The 17897-nt window shown below is 38.1% G+C and overlaps 1 protein-coding gene across 1 annotated transcript; it reads right to left on the bottom strand.

Moving 5' to 3' along the window:
- Positions 1-2062: 2062 nt before the first annotated feature.
- LOC128201614 (uncharacterized) lies at positions 2063-17560 on the bottom strand. The gene is made up of 8 exons (XM_052899125.1): positions 17065-17560; positions 15790-15959; positions 13107-13200; positions 11837-12017; positions 8485-8665; positions 6410-6566; positions 3346-3659; positions 2063-2339 (listed from the first exon to the last, which is right to left on the bottom strand). Exons 1-8 carry the CDS (start codon positions 17362-17364, stop codon positions 2129-2131), a joined length of 1608 nt encoding a protein of 535 aa, XP_052755085.1. The 5' UTR covers positions 17365-17560; the 3' UTR covers positions 2063-2128.
- Between the last annotated feature and the right edge of the window lie 337 nt (positions 17561-17897).

Below are 17897 nucleotides of genomic sequence, written 5' to 3'. Positions count from 1 at the left end.
TAAGAAACAGTGTGATTAGAGAGAAGTGTGGACTGAAGACGATGAAAGAAGAATTACGAAAGAGATTTACCGAGCAAGAATGAATGGAGATGTCGGCAGGGGCCGCCCTAGACGGACGTATGTCGACCAAATAGGCGACGTGCTGAAGAAGGGCCGAATTAAAAGTACCCGTAACCGGCGAGCGTGTATGAAAAGATTGATGAATGTGGAAGAAGCGAAAGAGGTTTGTTTGAATCGAAGCACTTGGCGTTCCATTGTTTCTGCCTACCCTAATGGAAGACAGGCGTGATAGATATGTATGTATGTATGTGTCTAACACCAGATTCATATTCGAAATGTATACGAATCTTCAGATATCGATTTTGAAAGCAATCGGTCAAATAACAAAGATCGTTTAGATAAAATATGTATAGTCGAATTAAAATCTCCATTTTGAAGATATATTATGTAAAAAAAAATAGCACAAAATACAAATAATAATTAAAGTTAATTCAGTCTTATTGACAAAAAAAAAATCAACCTTATTTTGGGAATTTTAATTCAATTGTGAGGACATTTTTCGGAAACTTGCAACACTTAAAAATGGCGGATTTTTTTTTTTTTTTTAGAAAAGTGTGAAATGTATTTACCAATTAAAAGCAATTCATTTGTTAGTTATATTTTTTGTTTCTTTTTATTGCTCAAACATAAATTTTTATTTATTAATTTATAATTAAATATAGATACGTCAAGATATGTACGTAACACTATTAAGAAAAAAAGAAAACAAATCAGCTAATTTGACAATTAGCTGACAGTAAGTTGCCCCGTTTTTAGGATTTGAAGCTCTATCTATATAATCTAAAATTTATTCATGATTACGCGAAATTACGAATCGTCATTTATCTTGTGTATTATATAAAAAATAAAAAATAAACTTGTATATAAAAAGTTAATTAGAGTTATACATATAAAATGGCGACTATGATAATGTATCACAGGAATATTAGTAGATAGTGTGGGACAGTGATTTAGTTACTGTCGTCAGTTCGATTTAAACGAAACCCGCGACACCATGACAGTCGGGGAAAAGAGTTTCCACATCATATGGTATAGTTTTCATATCTGGACAGAGGACGGGCCTTAGATTACATAGATAGGGCATCGAGCCTAAAAAACGGGTCGACTTTTTGTCGAATTAGCTAACTCGTTTTTTTTTATTAATGCTCTATACACTTACGCACATAATTTATCTTGACTTATCTACATTTAATTTTTTTTTTATACAACTTAGAATGGCAAACAAGCTGACGGCCCACTTGATGGAAAGTGGTAACCGTCACCTATATACATGAGCAGTACCGTGGACATAACAGAGTATACTGTTTCGCCCATGATACCCCCCATGCGTTGCCATTCCTGAGGACTCAGGTATTATTCCTCTGTACCCAGTAAATTCACGCCATATCCTACCCTTCATACCGAAACACAGCCATGCAAACACAACTGTTTTACGGTTGAAACACGAATGGGACAGAGGTACCCAAGCAATCGACTTTTGTACAAAGTCTCCCTCTGGTATATGGTAGCATGCATTATTTCGTGCATTAAATCGATGCATAATTTATAAGACAAAATAAATATAGAAGTTATAAAGGAATCACTCGTAGCTATTTATCATACAAAATTGTATGAAAAAAGTTGACCCGCTTTACTCGAAGCATTTGTATTTATACAGTACAGACAGTGAGACACTGTATTTATATAATTTAAGGCATCGATCGGTAGATTTGAGATCAATAGTATTCCAGCGGCCGTGAACGCTGTTAATTATGTGCTACCCGACAACGTGTATATGTTCATACTCGTACTCCGACGTGACTACGATGGAATTGTAAAATCGGGGGAAAATACCGAGAATTCTGTCAGGAGGGATCCTGGAAGCGAGGGTCGCGTATGCCACATAATCGTACTAAGTCTCTAAAGTGTACCCTGTATTATTAAGAGAAATTGGAAACCTTTCCAATCGACTGCGACCTGAGCGACCGCTGTGTGGAGATTTAAACGATACGATATAGGCTGGCGGCGGCAGGCCGGTGCAGGCCGGTGCAGGCCGGTGCAGGCCGGTGCAGCCGGTGCAGGCCGCGGCTCACGGCAGCAGCAGCTCGTGGCGCAGGTAGTGCGGGTGGCGGCGCGCGTGCTCGGCGAAGTGCGCGGCGGCGTGGTGCAGGCGCGCGGTGGCGGCCGCGGGGGGCCGGCCCGCCGCCAGCTCCAGCAGCAGCCGCGGCGCCTGCTCGGGCAGCTCGTACCGCCGGAACGGCACCGTGTGCGGCAGCGCCTCCGTCGGCAGCGCGCTCAGCCTGCGGACACCGACACCGACACCGACACCGACACACGCGTGTCTAGAGGACGGGGGACGGATACACCATGTCCACGCCCGGTGTGACCACACCTACGTAGACACGTCTAACAGTACACAGTATCATGATGGGCTAACTGGCCTGTTTTCATTCTCATCTATCACCCTTCACTGGTGCTCCGCCAGCGTATCCCGTCAGCACAGGCGGGGTTACCATACCATTTTCACCCATTGAAAAAAAAAAGTATGTATAATAGCCAAAAATAGCGGAACCGACGGGGATCAAGGGCCATTTCTTTATATGGCAACCGCAGTTAGGTCTTTTGAGATATTTTAAGAGGGACGCTGCTGCCCATCCCTCGACTTCGACATTCCCTTAGTCGCTTCTTCCAACACCCACGGAAAAGAAAATGGTGACCCATTCTGAACCGACGTTAACGCTCTCGTCCACAATAATACCCAAATACTCTAGTGTAGACAATCTCTTCAGATTTTTACAAGAACATATAAAATTCCTGAGCAAAAGTGCACCAGAGGGAGACTTTGTACAATAGTTAATTGCTTGTGTACCTCTGTCACATTCGTGTTTCAACCGTGAAGCAGTTGTGTTCGCATGGCTGTGTTTCGGTTTGAAAGGTGGGATATGGCGTGAATTTACTGGGTACGGAGGAATAACACCTGAGTCCTCAGGAATGGCAACGCATGGGGGGTATCATGGGTGAAACAGTATACTTTATTATGTCCACGGTACTGCTCATGTCTATAGGCGACGGTTACCACTTTCCATCAGGTGGGCCGTTAGCTTGTTTGCCATTATAAGTTGTATATAAAAAAAAAACCTTAATTGCCAAAGAGGCAATATGACATAAATTATTAAAAAACAATAATAATAAACACAAATTATTTGTAAGAGTCCGCCCGCAGTATTCACACTCCTCCCCCGGGGTGTGCGGATCTCCATGAGGCTTTACCCACGTAAAAAAAAAATTACTACAGGCGGTACTCACGTGGCGAGGTAGTACTTGGTGTAGGGCCGGTCCGAGTGGACGTGCGCGGTCTCGGCCAGCAGCCGCAGCGCCAGCTGCAGCAGCGCGTCGCCGGGCAGCGGGCTGCGGTAGACGGGCCGCCGCGCCAGCAGCGGGAAGGCGTCCGCGCCGCCGTCCGCGCCGGGCGGCAGCGGCGCGGCGCCGGCCGCCAGCAGCAGCGCCGGCGTCTGCAGCAGCACGAGCCGCAGCCGCGGCCGCGCCAGCAGCGCGCGCAGCCACGCCGCCGGCGCCGCCGCCGCCGCCGCCGTCGTCTCCGGCCTGTACAGGTCTATCACCTGCAACCGATAATATACACCTACTGCTCAGCCGCCGTTCATTGCGATCATTCAAAACTTTGCTCCACAAAACACCGACTCAAATATGTAGCAAAACCACCTACATACATCCCGGTATAGAATGGGCCCCAGTTTCCTTTCCCATGGGTATTGTAGAAGAAAACTTAATGACTGAGGGTTGGCCAGTGCCCCTCTTAAAACATCACCAAAAGCCTAACTGCGGTCGCCAACGCGCCTACCAAGCTTGGCAACTACTGGCAAAATCCCCCTTACAGAGGAAGCCCCTATAAACCTACCCTTACGAGGATAACTATGTCCAACGTTGGACAGTTAACAGCTAATACAACAATAACGACTACTGAACCTGTAGGATTAATAGTAGGGTTCATCTTTATAATACGTTTAATTAATAATTAAAATACAAGAATTACTTTACAATAAAACAAATTAATTTTTAAATTGTCCTAATAAACAAAACACTCCTAGTCGCTGGCCCGTGTGTGGTAAGGACGTGCAGCCAACAATCACAAAGCGCCTGCGCGACCTGCACGCACACCTGAGGACTCAGGAATGGCAATGTTATTTCTCTGTACCCAGTAAATTCACGCCATATCCCACCCTTCCAACCGAAACACAGCCATGCAAACACAACTGCTTCACGGATGAAACACGAATGGGACAGAGGTGCACAAGCAATCGACTTTTGTACAAAGTCTCCCCCTGGTAAGTGATTTAAATGTTTGTATTATATATATGGGAGTTATATGATTAAAACTAAACACAGCTGATGGCTTACTAATATTTTTTATTAGTAAAGCTTCAGCCGCAAATGCGGAAGAGTTTAAAGATCGAATTGTTGTAAATGGTTTATTAGTGAAAAAAGATTTCAAATGCTCTACAACTTCAATGTCAGTACTAATAAATTGATCATTAATATTTGAAACAATTTCATTATCGTGAGCTTTCACTTTTCCAGTTTCGCTATTAGTTATCTTCCAAGCGGGTTTAATTTTGTTCTTAGAATTATTAATTACTTAAGTAGATAGACTTAGCTGTCTTGCATACCCGTTTAAACGTTTTAGAATAAGATATATACTTGTGAAACAATGTATACGCTGTACAGTAACAACAATAAGTTAATAACAATGTAAGCAAAGGCGAACTTGTCTCTGATTTCTTCCATTCAACCTAACACAGTGGCATAGGAAGCAGTGAGTGGGCAGTAGTAGTGCTAAACGGAAACTAAAATAAATATTTACATAAATTATAAATCATTTTATATATATATATATATATATTTGAAAGATACAATATTAATACATACATATCTTAAATTTATAAATGCTAAACGTGGCCAAGTCGCAAACCCCTGGTTTTATATCCATAGTAAAAGTCAATACTAACTTCATGTTAATCCGGGTCATCTCTTGGTATTTTGGAATCAAATATTTTAGTTTAAAATTTACTTTGAAATAGTGGCCAATTATTTTTAGTAATCTGCCGACATGCTGTTTTTTTTTTGGGGGGTTTAGAGCTATCATTGTTTTTAATTACGATTTTTTGTCCAAAATGATCCAAGCCTTGATAGTCAAGATTCATAATTACCTTAATTTTATAATTACAAAAAATGTTATCCCGAGCAAGTGGCAATTCTAGTAGGTTCTAAAAATAGATTATGAAAGTCAAATGAACTAAATCATCATCTTCCTTCCCTTATCCCAATTATTATTTGTGGTCGGCGCAATATGGTTTTATCCATATTACTAAAGGATTTGGCTTATAGTTTTACAACCGGCTGCTTGCCTGACGTCAACCCTCTTTAGGAATGCATTTGTTGGTGGTTCCCGCCACCTATGGTATGGTGGAAAAGATTGAGGGGAAAAAAGGAAGGGAACGTTAGAAATTCGTAAAGGAAATTAGTAAATGAGAAGAATAAGGGACTTATGTGGGAAAGGAAAGGGGGGACACTGCAGTTGCGGAAAAGACTGGGACACAGCAGCGGCTCGGGAGGCCGGGGTCGCATATCCGAATGCCCCTATTCTATAGACACAGACAGATTTCTAGAGAAGAACACCCCTGATGACGTCAAATTACTTAAATAAATGTATTAATTTTAAACTATTTGAGCAATTTGATAAAAGATCAACGTTAAAGACGAAATACAAAAAAATATTTATTTTTCCGCACGACTCCTCTCAATGCTTCCTCCATAGTCAATTCAAAAGATTGAAAACAAGCCAACGGCTGGCGATATACGTAAATTATTATGGAATTTTCTAGTTCCATATACGATACTTCATCCGTTTGTTCAATAGAAATATCTTCAATGCTCTTTCGTTCTTTATATTCTATATTATTTTTATCATCATATAAGCCAATAACTGTTCATTGCTGAACATAGACCTCCTGCTGGGTGGCTTTGCTAGTAGTTGCCACGCTTGGCAGATGGGTTGGCAACCGCAATTGGACTTCAGTGACGTTTTCAGAAGGACGCTGCAACTCATCAATCTACCATTAACTGCTATTAGTCGACTCTTACAATACACACGTGAAAATAGTCTCGGCAAAGAAAATGGGCTGCATTTTATTAAAAAAAAAAAAAAAATGAAATATGTGAAGCTATTGCGGGTCGATAGTAATTTATAATATGTCACGAAAGTTGTACATCAACGTAACATAGTCCAAAAGCAACAATGTGAACTCGTCCTCGTCCGTGCGTGAGTGCGTCAGCGGGCGGGCCGTATGCGTACCTGTCCGGGTGCTGCAAGCTGCAGCAACTCTGCGAGCGCGGCCGCCACCGGATCCCCCTCGGGTCCCTCGCGCGCGTACAGCAGCAACAGCGGCTCCTCCGCCTCCTCGCCGCCTTCGCTCGGTTGCTGCTCTGTGCCGTACTTCTCTGCCGTCCACCTGCACACGGGCACCGATAGACTTACACATTGTTTTAAAGTACAGTAGTACCTCGACATTTTTTTTTTATACCACTGAGGTGGCAAACAAGTATACGGCCCACCTGATGGTAAGCGATTACCGTAGCCTATGAACACCTGCAATACCAGAGGTATTACGCGCGCGTTGCCGACCCTGAAGAAACCTCTTTACCCCCCTTTTGAAGAACCCAATGCTGTAGTCTCTTGGGAAAACCTCGGCAGGGAGCTCATTCCATAACCTGAGTATTCGTGGGAGAAAACATCTCTGAAACCGCGTTGTACGCGACCATTTAGGCTGTAAGGTATGAGAGTGAACTCCCATACGACATACGATTTTAATTCGTTCCGTAACCTCGTTCGTATATCAAATTGCTCGTATCTCAAAGCAATTTTCCCCATTGAAATTATTTGAAATGCCATTAATCCGTACTACAAAAAAAACATCTCAGTTGTTTTTGTTAAGTGTTAGTCAGAAGTGGGAGAAACTGTTAGACACCAACATCCACCCCGCATGTGGGGCTCGTGTGTAGCGGTGTAGTGTGCGATTCCTCGCATCTCAAATCTTGCTCTCAGAGCAAAATATCGCTCGCTCGGCGGCTTGTATCTTAAAATATTTGTATATTGAGGTATCACTCAAGGGGAAAAATGTTAGGACACTTGATACGACACGACGAACTTATGAACATTATAATAGAAGGTAAGATAGAAGGAAGAAGGGGGAGAGGGAGACCGAGACATGGTTACATCAGGCAGATCAAGGAAGGAGTTGGTGTCGTGTCGTATCAAGAGGTGAAGAGACTCGCTGAAAATCGTAGTGAGTGGCAAGAGGTCCACCGACAAGAGCGCAGCTCTTAAATAGGATAGATAGATGAGGTATCACTGTACTGCCATTGATCACAATCCCATCCTATGGGATATTATGATGTAATAAATAAAAAACTCAACTCAAGTATCAAAATACGAGTAAGATGTATCCAGACAACTGTGATATTTCTACTACATAATGAGACTATGACAAAATTACTTTCTCAGGCACAAAACAGTTTAATAGTACATTACTGCAGCGGCCAGCAACTGAGGCATTGATGGACGAACGTGCAAATGTGGGCCGAGACGTAGCCGAGGCATACATACGTGAGTTCTTCAATGCCTAGTTGTGGCCAAGGCTTGTATAGTACTTTTCTCAAACAATGCGCGGAAATCAAAAACACAATTTTACTTTTTAAGTTCAATGACGAATAACGAACAATAATAATTTTTCACGCGCCTTTGTTTTATTTTTTTTTTTCAATAAATAGCTTTCTATTTGCAAGCCGGTTCGAAATTTAATTAAAACCTTTTATTAGTTACCTTCTTGGTAGCCATGTTTCGAAGTAAAAGGTCATTCCATTTTTAAATTACAGGATAGATATGAGTTTAGATAGTAATTTATCTGGCCGTAAAACACGACAGATATGGATTTTCATACAACTCTTGCCGGCCGCTGCCCGCATGTATCTGGCCAGTACGGCAATTTTGATTTATCTCGAAGAAGATTGTCAAAATAATGCTCACATTTCCAAGCATGTTTGAGAAAAAGTTAATATTTATTAAGAAAAAAAAAAAAAAAAAATTATAACAAACAATTCATTGAAAATATAATATTCAATGCTTACTCTAGTAATATTATAAATGTGAAAGTGAGCTAGTTTATTATTTATTACTGTTGACGTCGTAGTGGCATACATGAGCAATCACTATGAAATCTGGTATAGGATGGTATAGGATATAGGCTTTGGTATCATATTTAAATAATAAGTGCGCGTGCGCGTGTGCGTGCGTGTGCGTGCGTGCGCGTGCGTGCATGCGTATGTATGCGTGTGTATGTGCGCGTGTGCGTGCGTGTGTCCGTGGCGTACCTCTGCCAGCCGAGCAGCACGTTGGTGCGGAAGCGTGCGAGGCCGCGGCGGTGTGCACGCGCCAGCAGCGCGGCGGCGGCCAGCGTGGCGGCGGCCAGCGCGGCGGCGGCCAGCGCGCCGCACGCCCACGCCACGTCGTCGCGCCGCGCCTGCAGCCGCGGCTCGCTCGGCGCCGCCACGTCTGCAACCGTACCCGCCACGTGTCACCACCCCTCGAACGAACCCCGACTCGCACAAATATTTGTTCCAAACAGATAAAGTTCCGTTGCCCTATCTAAACTAAATTTACCTTTTGTTTATCTACACTAATGTTACAAAGACAAAATATTTCGTTATCTATATTTGTAGACGATAAATTATATATATATATATATATATACTATATATACTATATACTATTCTCGAAAATTCTATATCCCCGTGTGAAACCGGGCCGAATCACTACCAACGAATAAACTAAAAATATTTAATTTTACAAATTCTTTTGTCTTAATACATTATCAAGGACTAAAACGGAATATACAAGCCAATACAAACATACATATGTTATTTACGTATTATATTAACAAATACATTCCTACAATGCGAAACTCGAACCCACAACCATGAAAACGTAATGCAGTTTTAAACCACTACACCACAAAAGTCATTGAACAATTTTTACCCATTGTAACATAACCTCGTTTTCTCAGTAACTTTTATAAACTAATTGACACAATAATGAAAGCCACACACACACACAAACGGTTACCATAGCCTATGAACGCCTACATCACCAGGGGCATTACGCGCGCATTGCCCACCCTGAAGAAACCTCGTTATCTCTTTTTTTTATGAACTGCATGCTGTAGTCTCTTAGAAAAACCTCGACTGCTTATAAATAATATTACCAGAGGGAGATTTTGTACAAAAGTCGTTTGCTTGGGTACCTCTGTCCCATTCGTGTTTCCACCATGAAGCAGTTGCGTTCGCATGGCTGTGTTTCGGTTTGAAGGGTGGAATAGGGAGAAAGAATGAATTAAAATGCTATTAAATTTAAATTACAACTCGACAGTCAACGTACGTAGCATTTATGTATTCCAATCGATAAAAATACATACGCCCACTGTAACGAGCATGACGAAATAGGATTTTTTTCACGCATATGTAAAAGGCGTACGTAATCGGATTCACAGCGCATCATGTTGATAACCCACAGATTCAGCCAGTCATGAGGTCAATAATACAATCATCAACAAGGAAAATATACAGAGATGTGAGATACAGTACAGCGTCGGTTTGTTTTGGCCTATCTTTGTGTCATGATTCATTTACTGACTTGGTCGATATTAATTTTATATTTGCTCCTTTATAGCCCTTTGTATCCCATAATAGGACTCCCGGTAGGGTTGCCAACTATTCATTAATAAAAAAAACGTTTTTTTTTATGCAACTTAGAATGGCAAACAACCTGACGGCCCACCTGATGGAAAGTGGTAACCGTCGCCTGTAGACATGGACAGTACCATGCACATAACAGAGTATACTGTTTCGCCGATGATACCCCCCATGCGTTGCCATTCCTGAGGACTCAGGTGTTATTGTGTGTGTTTTTGTGTGTAGTGTTTCTGCAAGACTCCATTTCAGATGGGGTAAATAGAATGTACAGATTATTATTAAAAAAAAAAAAGCCGGTCAAGTGCAAGTCGGACTCGCGCAATGTGAGTTCCGTACAAAATAAAGTTAATTTTTTTTTATTTGTGAAATAAATGCAAATTTACGGTTTTCGGATTTGTTCCTTTACTTGTGCTACATGACATTGCTTCTTGCCAAATTTCATGATTCTAGGTCGACGGAAAGTACCCTATAGATTTTGATTCCCTTTGCGAAAGTCAAAATATGCAATATAAATGGAACATAAACGGCCGTATCTATAGATTGCGTCAATTTAGAAGCTTGATTATTTTCACTGCTTTAAGAGATTGCACACCTGAGTATATGATATTAATTTGAATTTGATACCTACACGCGTTCCTAAGAAAAAGGGCCTTGACAAACAGACAAACGGACGGACGGATAAGGAAGTTTTTAATTAACAAAAAAGAGCGACTTAAATTAAGAGGGGAGAAAGGAATTGTTAGTAATGGGGTCTAACTGATCCATTCATTGCCAGCACTCTATTAGGTCGGCCTCCACGTTGTTCCCCCTGGAAACTATCGTGGTTAATTCTAGTGGAATTCGTCACGATGGGCTAACTGTCCTGCTTTCATCGTCACCTATCATCTATCACTGGTGCCCCACCAGCGTATACCCATAGCGCAAGCGGGGTCACAATTCCATTATCACCCATTAAAGAAAAATTACTTCAATTATGATAAAATTTATATGTATGTACTGAAATGAAATGAAACGGTATACTCTGTTATGTCTATGGCATTTGTTCATGTCTATGGGCGACGGTTACCACTTTCCACCAGGTTAGCCGTCAGCTTGTTTGCCATTCTAAGTTGTTAAAAAAAAAATTAGATGAATCAGTTCAGAATTGGGAGATTATATACATCACTGAAAAATATAAGTGTATTTTTTTTTATACAACTTAGAATGACAAACAAGCTGACGGCCCACCTGATGGAAAGTGGTAACTGTCGCCTATAGACATGAGTAGTAGCATGGACATAACAGAGTATACTGTTTCGCCCATGATACCCCCCATGCGTTGCCATTCCTGAGGATTCAGGTGTTATTCCTCTGTACCCTGTAGGGCCTTTTGTTTTTTGCAATCATTGCAAAGCGGAAAACTGTTTTTTCTCTACTGTAATGAGTCGTAGAAACATGAAATTCTATGCAGGTGTATGTATTCATAAAGAAGCACTAAGGAAGTGATTTTCTAAATCGTAAACTAACTAGTACTTGATGCTAGCTATACACTCATGGACTTACAGCGAAAAAATTTTATACACTGTACAACTAAACAGTGTTTAACAAAACTCTGTCTAACATACTAAACATTGGTTGGTTGGTGTAATAATATATTTTTATATATATAATTTTATGTATTGTATGAAAAGATTGATGAATGTGGAAGAAGCGAAAGAGGTTTGTTTGAATCGAAGCATTTGGTGCTCCATTGTTTCTGCCTACCCTAATGGGAGACAAGCGTGACAGATATGTATGTATGTATGTATGTATAATTTTATGTGTCAAAATTTATAGAGTAACTAAAATATGTTAAAAATCTTTAACCTTCAATAAGACAGACTTCCTTTTGTGGTAAAACGTTTACACATCTATTTAACACCTGTCAATATCAAGTTTAACATTTTGTGGCAAAAATCTTACCGTACTTCGAGAGAAAATGTAAAGTGATACTTACAAAACTTGTAATGCGTGAATGCTTGCCGGATGAAGACACTGCCCGTCTTCCAGGGCGTGAGGTGGCGCATGTGCAACTTATAGAAGCCGCGGAGCCCCCACAGGTTGCAAATGACCACGTTTTTATTTCTGGTGTTGCCGCTTGTGCAGTTGTCGTTTACGTTCTCGCACACAACGACATCCTGCAAATATTTATATAAATATTTTTAATTTTAATATATTATTTATAAAGAATTATAAAGACGGACTAACGGGAGCAGGAGCGGGGGTGGGGGGGGGGGGGGGGAAGCACCATTTTCCTCATCCATATTTATATTCTATGTATGTTTATTGAAGTCTCAGATTATATTGATAGTGTCTCCATACAAATAGTTCGAGTAAAGCGGATCAACTTTTTTCCTTTATACCTTCTACATATATTTGTTTTTTCTTATAAATTCTTCGCCTCATTAATGCACAAAAACTTATTTATTACATACCAGAGGGAGACTTTGTACAAAATTCGATTGCTTGGGTACCTCTGTCCCATTCGTGTTTCAACCGTGAAGCAGTTGTGTTTGCATGGCTGTGTTTCGGTTTGAAGGGTGGGAATATGGCAGTGAAATTACAGGGTACAGAGGAATAACAACTGAGTCCTCAGGAATGGCAACGAATGGGAGGGTATCATGGGCGAAACAGTATACTCTGTTATGTCCATGGTACTGTTCATGTCTATAGGCGACGGTTACCACTTTCCATCAGGTGGGCCGTCAACTTTCTTTTCTTTTATACAACTTAGAATGGCAAACGGCCATTCTGAGTTGTATAAAAAAAAAGACATAAAAGGATTCCTTTAGATGAGTCTAGTTGTTGTAAACATACTTAGTGTATAGTAACTATTTACTACCAGACTAGTGTTTCCGAACCTTTTTTGTGCCATGCCCCACTTGAACATTTCTAAAATTTTTGTGCCCCCATACATAAATTTTCCCGACAGTTTACTTGACGACTCTAATCGCCCAGTTCATATTTTCGTAACGTCAAACGAAATTATACCTAATAAATAATTACAGCACATTTTTTGTTAAATTTGTCAGGGATATCTACTCGTAGCATTGCATTTAAATGACTCGGAGCAAGATGGTTAAAATCGCTTCGAGTCCAGTTTTAATTGCCCCCCCCCCCCTTAACTATCAAATTGCCCCCCTGTGGGGCGTGGGCACCACGTTGGGAAACACCATACTAGACGAAATCTTTAATTAAATATTGAAAAATAAATTAACGAACATTACCATATGAGCTGTTGTATTGTCAATGGGACAGAGGTCCATTGAGTAATCTGTCACAGTTATGTTGCCAAAGTACCAGTGTATTGCAACATAGTCTCTGTAAACACATTAAATATTAAATAATCTTTCAAGTTACATAAAAAGGGTTTTTTTTTAATATATAGGATTATGTAAATTGAAAAGATTCACGAAAATATTTGTAAACTATTACCATTTACTGTATATTACATTTAGTATGTTGTATTGAATATGTCAACATAACATATTTATTTATTTCTTATTGCATTCCATAATATAATTAGTAGATAACATTTCAATTATGGTGAAATAGCCCATGCCCAACAGGGTGTTGGGCACAGCAAGTACGAGAGAGGAGGACAACACTTTTTTCACTTTAGAAATAGTCTAAGGATCTGTTACAACACTATCCAGTCATTGATATTGTATCACGATAGCTACGTATTGTCTTACTATTATTATTATTCATTATTTAAGTATTAGTGTGTTATCTATTCATATCGTAATTGTTATTAGTATTATATAGATATTTAATATATTCTATAGTTTATAATTATTTATATTCATATTGTAAAATTAATTAATTAATAATTTAATAATAAAATTTCAGCAATTGTTATTTATCGTAAGCTATTGTAATTTTTTTTTATAATAAAAATACAACCTTTTTTACTAATGTCATTTTAAGTTTGAAGATAGTTAAACTATAATAACTACAATTAAGTATATTTACTAATGACAAGTGGCCATGTAAGTCAAGTCCCAGCATAGAATAGGCCACCCCTTCCTTTCCCGTAAGTGTTGTAAGAAGCGATTAAGGGAGAACGAGGGATGAGCAGCAGCGTCCCTTTAAAAAAAAACTCTAAAGCCTAACTGCGGTTGCCAATCAGCCTGCCAAGCGTGGCAAATACTAGCAAAACCCCCCAAGGGAATTCACTCATATTCAACAGTGGACAGGTAAAGGCTGATATAATGATGGTAACTAATGACAAATAGGCAGTTAAGATATGACTGCCTGTCTTTTGAAACAACAATGATAAGACAACTTTGTACAGACATTTGTCTAATTTCTCACAAGTGGAAAATATAATTAGTGAGAACACAAAGGTTGTGTACTTTTTGAATCACTAATTAAATATTCAATTATAAGATTACTAAAATCTTTGTAATTTGACTACGTAAGCTAGAGATCAGACTAAAATACAAAGAATGGTTCCAAATAAGAAAATGGTTTCTGAAAATGCAAGTTAGGGCACAAATTGTTATATTGTTAAAAAATTGCACGCCGACATAGAGGCAGAATGTACACGGGAACCTATAAACCTCTATCATCTAAAATTACCTGCATTCTAGCAAAATAAATTCATTTCATCTCATTTCATTTCATTCATTTCATTTCATTTCATTCATTTCATTTCATTTCAAATTACATCACACTGCACTAACAGAGTTTATCATTAGATTTAGATTTGTTTATTTGTGAGAACATTGTTTTTTACAGATATTGATCCATTGTGAACTATGTGTACAAAGTACAAATAGTCTAAAGCGTGCAAAATTATTATCGGGTACAAGATACATTACATTTAATACATACATATAAGTGCTAATTAATAATAGAGTACAAATTATGTCATTCTGTAAATATGCAATGGTATTATCACAACTGTTTCAAGAGAAACTAGGTGATAAAGAAAACGCATGAAGGCTATCATGGGTGACACAGCATACTCTGCCATATCTATGCTCTTGTCATTTTGCCTGTTTGAATTAAAATAAAAAGTTATCAGTATCATCTTTTAACTGTCCACTGCTGAACATAAGCCTCATGGTAACCGCAGTCAGGCTTTAGGGATGTTTTAAGAGGGATACTGCTGCCCTCCCTCACACTTCCTTAGTCACCTCTTACAACACCAACGGGATAGAAAGAGATGGCCTATTCTATGCCGGAACTACACGGCCAAAAAAAGTATTATTTATTATGAAGGGCACAGTCCAACTAAAATAAATTTAAAACCTACCTATCGTGATACAATTTCAATGACTGGATAATATTGTAACAGATCCTAAGACTATTTCTAAAGTGAAAAAAGTGTTTTCCTCCTCTTCCCTACTTGCTGTGCCCAATAGTGCCCATAATTGAAATGTTACCTACTAATTATATTATGGAATGCAATAAGAAATAAATAAAATAAAAATAATCAATTCAGTTGTTTCGAGCGATTAATTTGCAAATGTCAACATATCTAAAAATCCATTATTAAAACATCTTTACAAATTAAAACATTAACAATATTGGTAGTATTTAGACTGGATTGTTTCAGAACAGAACAAGGATAAATTTTTTACATTTAAATAAGAAACCAAATCAAAGTCTATCTGTTTTTTAGGGTTTTTAAAAAATCTAATTATGCTAAGATATCTGTTTCGTGTCAGAGACAACTAGATTCTAAATAAAAAAATGGGCACGATTGAAAAAGAAGTAATAACGTATATTGCCAGATTAGAATTTAATAGCTAAAAATTAAATTTATTTCATTAAAGATCTTTGAATTTTAATCTCTGTTACAAAGTCACATTTTTATAACAAAAGTTTGTTATCATAAAAATTATCATAATATTTATTATATAAACATTAAGAATTAAATATACAAATAATGATACTTACCCATGGGGTATCATGTCAGCATTTACTATGTTATTTGTGAAAGAGGCAACACTGTACTCATTTGATATATAGGAGTAGGCAATGGTTTTGTAGGATCCCATTGCTGGGAGAAAACTCTCAATGTAGTAACATGCACTAAATATGAGATCTAATGTTGTGCTGAAGCAAACCTGCAAGTAAACAAGTTACATTTACAATCTTATCAACTTTAATGGTTTTTCCATTTTTTTATACTACAGGAAAACAGAATGATTTTGAAGAGATATTTTGAAACTGTATCTTCAGAACTTTGCAATATTTTCATTTACTATAACAATTAATAAGATTATTATATATTTTTTTCCCAAAGAGGGTTGACGTCAGGCAGGTGGCCAGTCACAAAACTAAAAACCAAATCTTTTTGTAATATGGATAAAATCATATTACAGAGACCCCAAATGATTGGGATAAGGGTAGGAAGATGATGATTATATATTTTTATATATATATATATATATATATATATATAATATTTAAAAGCACATACCACATTTATATGGTATAAATATGGTGTGTGTTTTATAGGTAATTTGTTACTAAAATTATAGAAAGAACTAACTAACAAACATATAACTTTATATATACAGCACACTTGATAAGGAAAAGTAATATATATGCTTATTAGATTGATTTCTACATCAAAAAACACACTAAATCTCAGTAGTTCTTTAACAGTGAACTACCAAAAAATCACTCTTTATTTGCACAACTCTACAACTTGCAGAATATACGAAGGTAGATTAAAAGTACTCATAGTAAGAATTTAAAATGACTTAATTATTCACATAAAAAATATTACTACATGAGCATTATCAAGTGCAAATGCACTTCTGCTTTTAAGTGTTAAGGCTGTTGTGATAAAGTACATAGACATTTTATTTTTATTTTGTCATGTAAACAACATAGTAAGCAGCAGCAGTACAGTTTATGGTCTCACTTTTTTCATAATCACACCCTCGAGTCCCAGAATACTGAACACACCATTACCATCAATAACACCTTATTTGCCTACAAAATCAACTTAGCCTTTTTTAAAAGGCAGTGAACCAGGTTTTCTCTACTTTTGATTGTTCTTTTGTTATCATTGTAATATAATGAATCCTTTTGGTTTATTTGCTGAAATTATTATTTGTAAAAACATGCACATGTTGTGCATGTTTTTGAGTTTTTTTTTAATCCACCTTCATATAACCAGCAAAATATAATATTGAAATAAAAGTTGACAATGGTACTTACATTAGTACAATTAATATTTCTTCCATCGAATGGTTCACTTATTTCTGAGTGTTTGTTCCATCGCCTCGGTATACCTTTTTTACATTTAGTTTTGTTCAAGTTGGTACTGTATGAAAGTACGAGATTCCATTCGGTGAGAACAGGATCGACGACGGTGCACCACTGCACAATGTAGCGAGTCTTCACTTCGTCCCCTGAATGCTCAAGAGTTAAGCTCTTCTGAGTATCATTGTTACATTTTAATGTGTATTCCGCATTGGAACCACATAGCAAAATAATCAGGGTCGCCGCGAATAACATTGCGAATTCAACAAGGCAGTTCAATATATAAATTCGTTATTTATGTTCATCGTGTCCAGTGCGATGGACAATCTATGATATACTATACACTTTTAATTATTATACTCATTTGTATCTACGTAATCAAATAATAGAGAACAAATTTATTAAAAACAAGTTAAGAATGCCAAACAGTAGAAGGCAAACACAGAATACTTTATCACAAAACGTCAATTGACGTCACGATGAAAACGTCATAGATTAATAAACTCTAATACATAGATTGAGAAGAGTAGCTTTAATTGAATTAATTGTTGATTTATTGATATTACAGTTAATATTCTTTAATTATGATACGACAGCAGAACTTTATTTGAATTTCCTGTATATTATCTAAGTTTATACGTACAGCTCAGACTACTACATTCTTTAATTGTATAATCACTATTGTTTCTTCGACACACACGTTTTTGTTATATATATCATTAAGTTGGCAAACAGGTGTATGGTTCATCTGATGGTAAGCAATAACCGTAGTCTACGAACGCCTGCAA

This window comes from Galleria mellonella, unplaced genomic scaffold, assembly GCF_026898425.1.
Source record: "Galleria mellonella isolate WM207_F2 unplaced genomic scaffold, CSIRO_AGI_GalMel_v1 utg56, whole genome shotgun sequence".
NCBI lineage: Eukaryota > Metazoa > Arthropoda > Insecta > Lepidoptera > Pyralidae > Galleria > Galleria mellonella.
The sequence above is the reverse complement of the archived record's forward strand: the minus strand, read 5'-3'. Positions and strand labels throughout refer to the sequence as shown.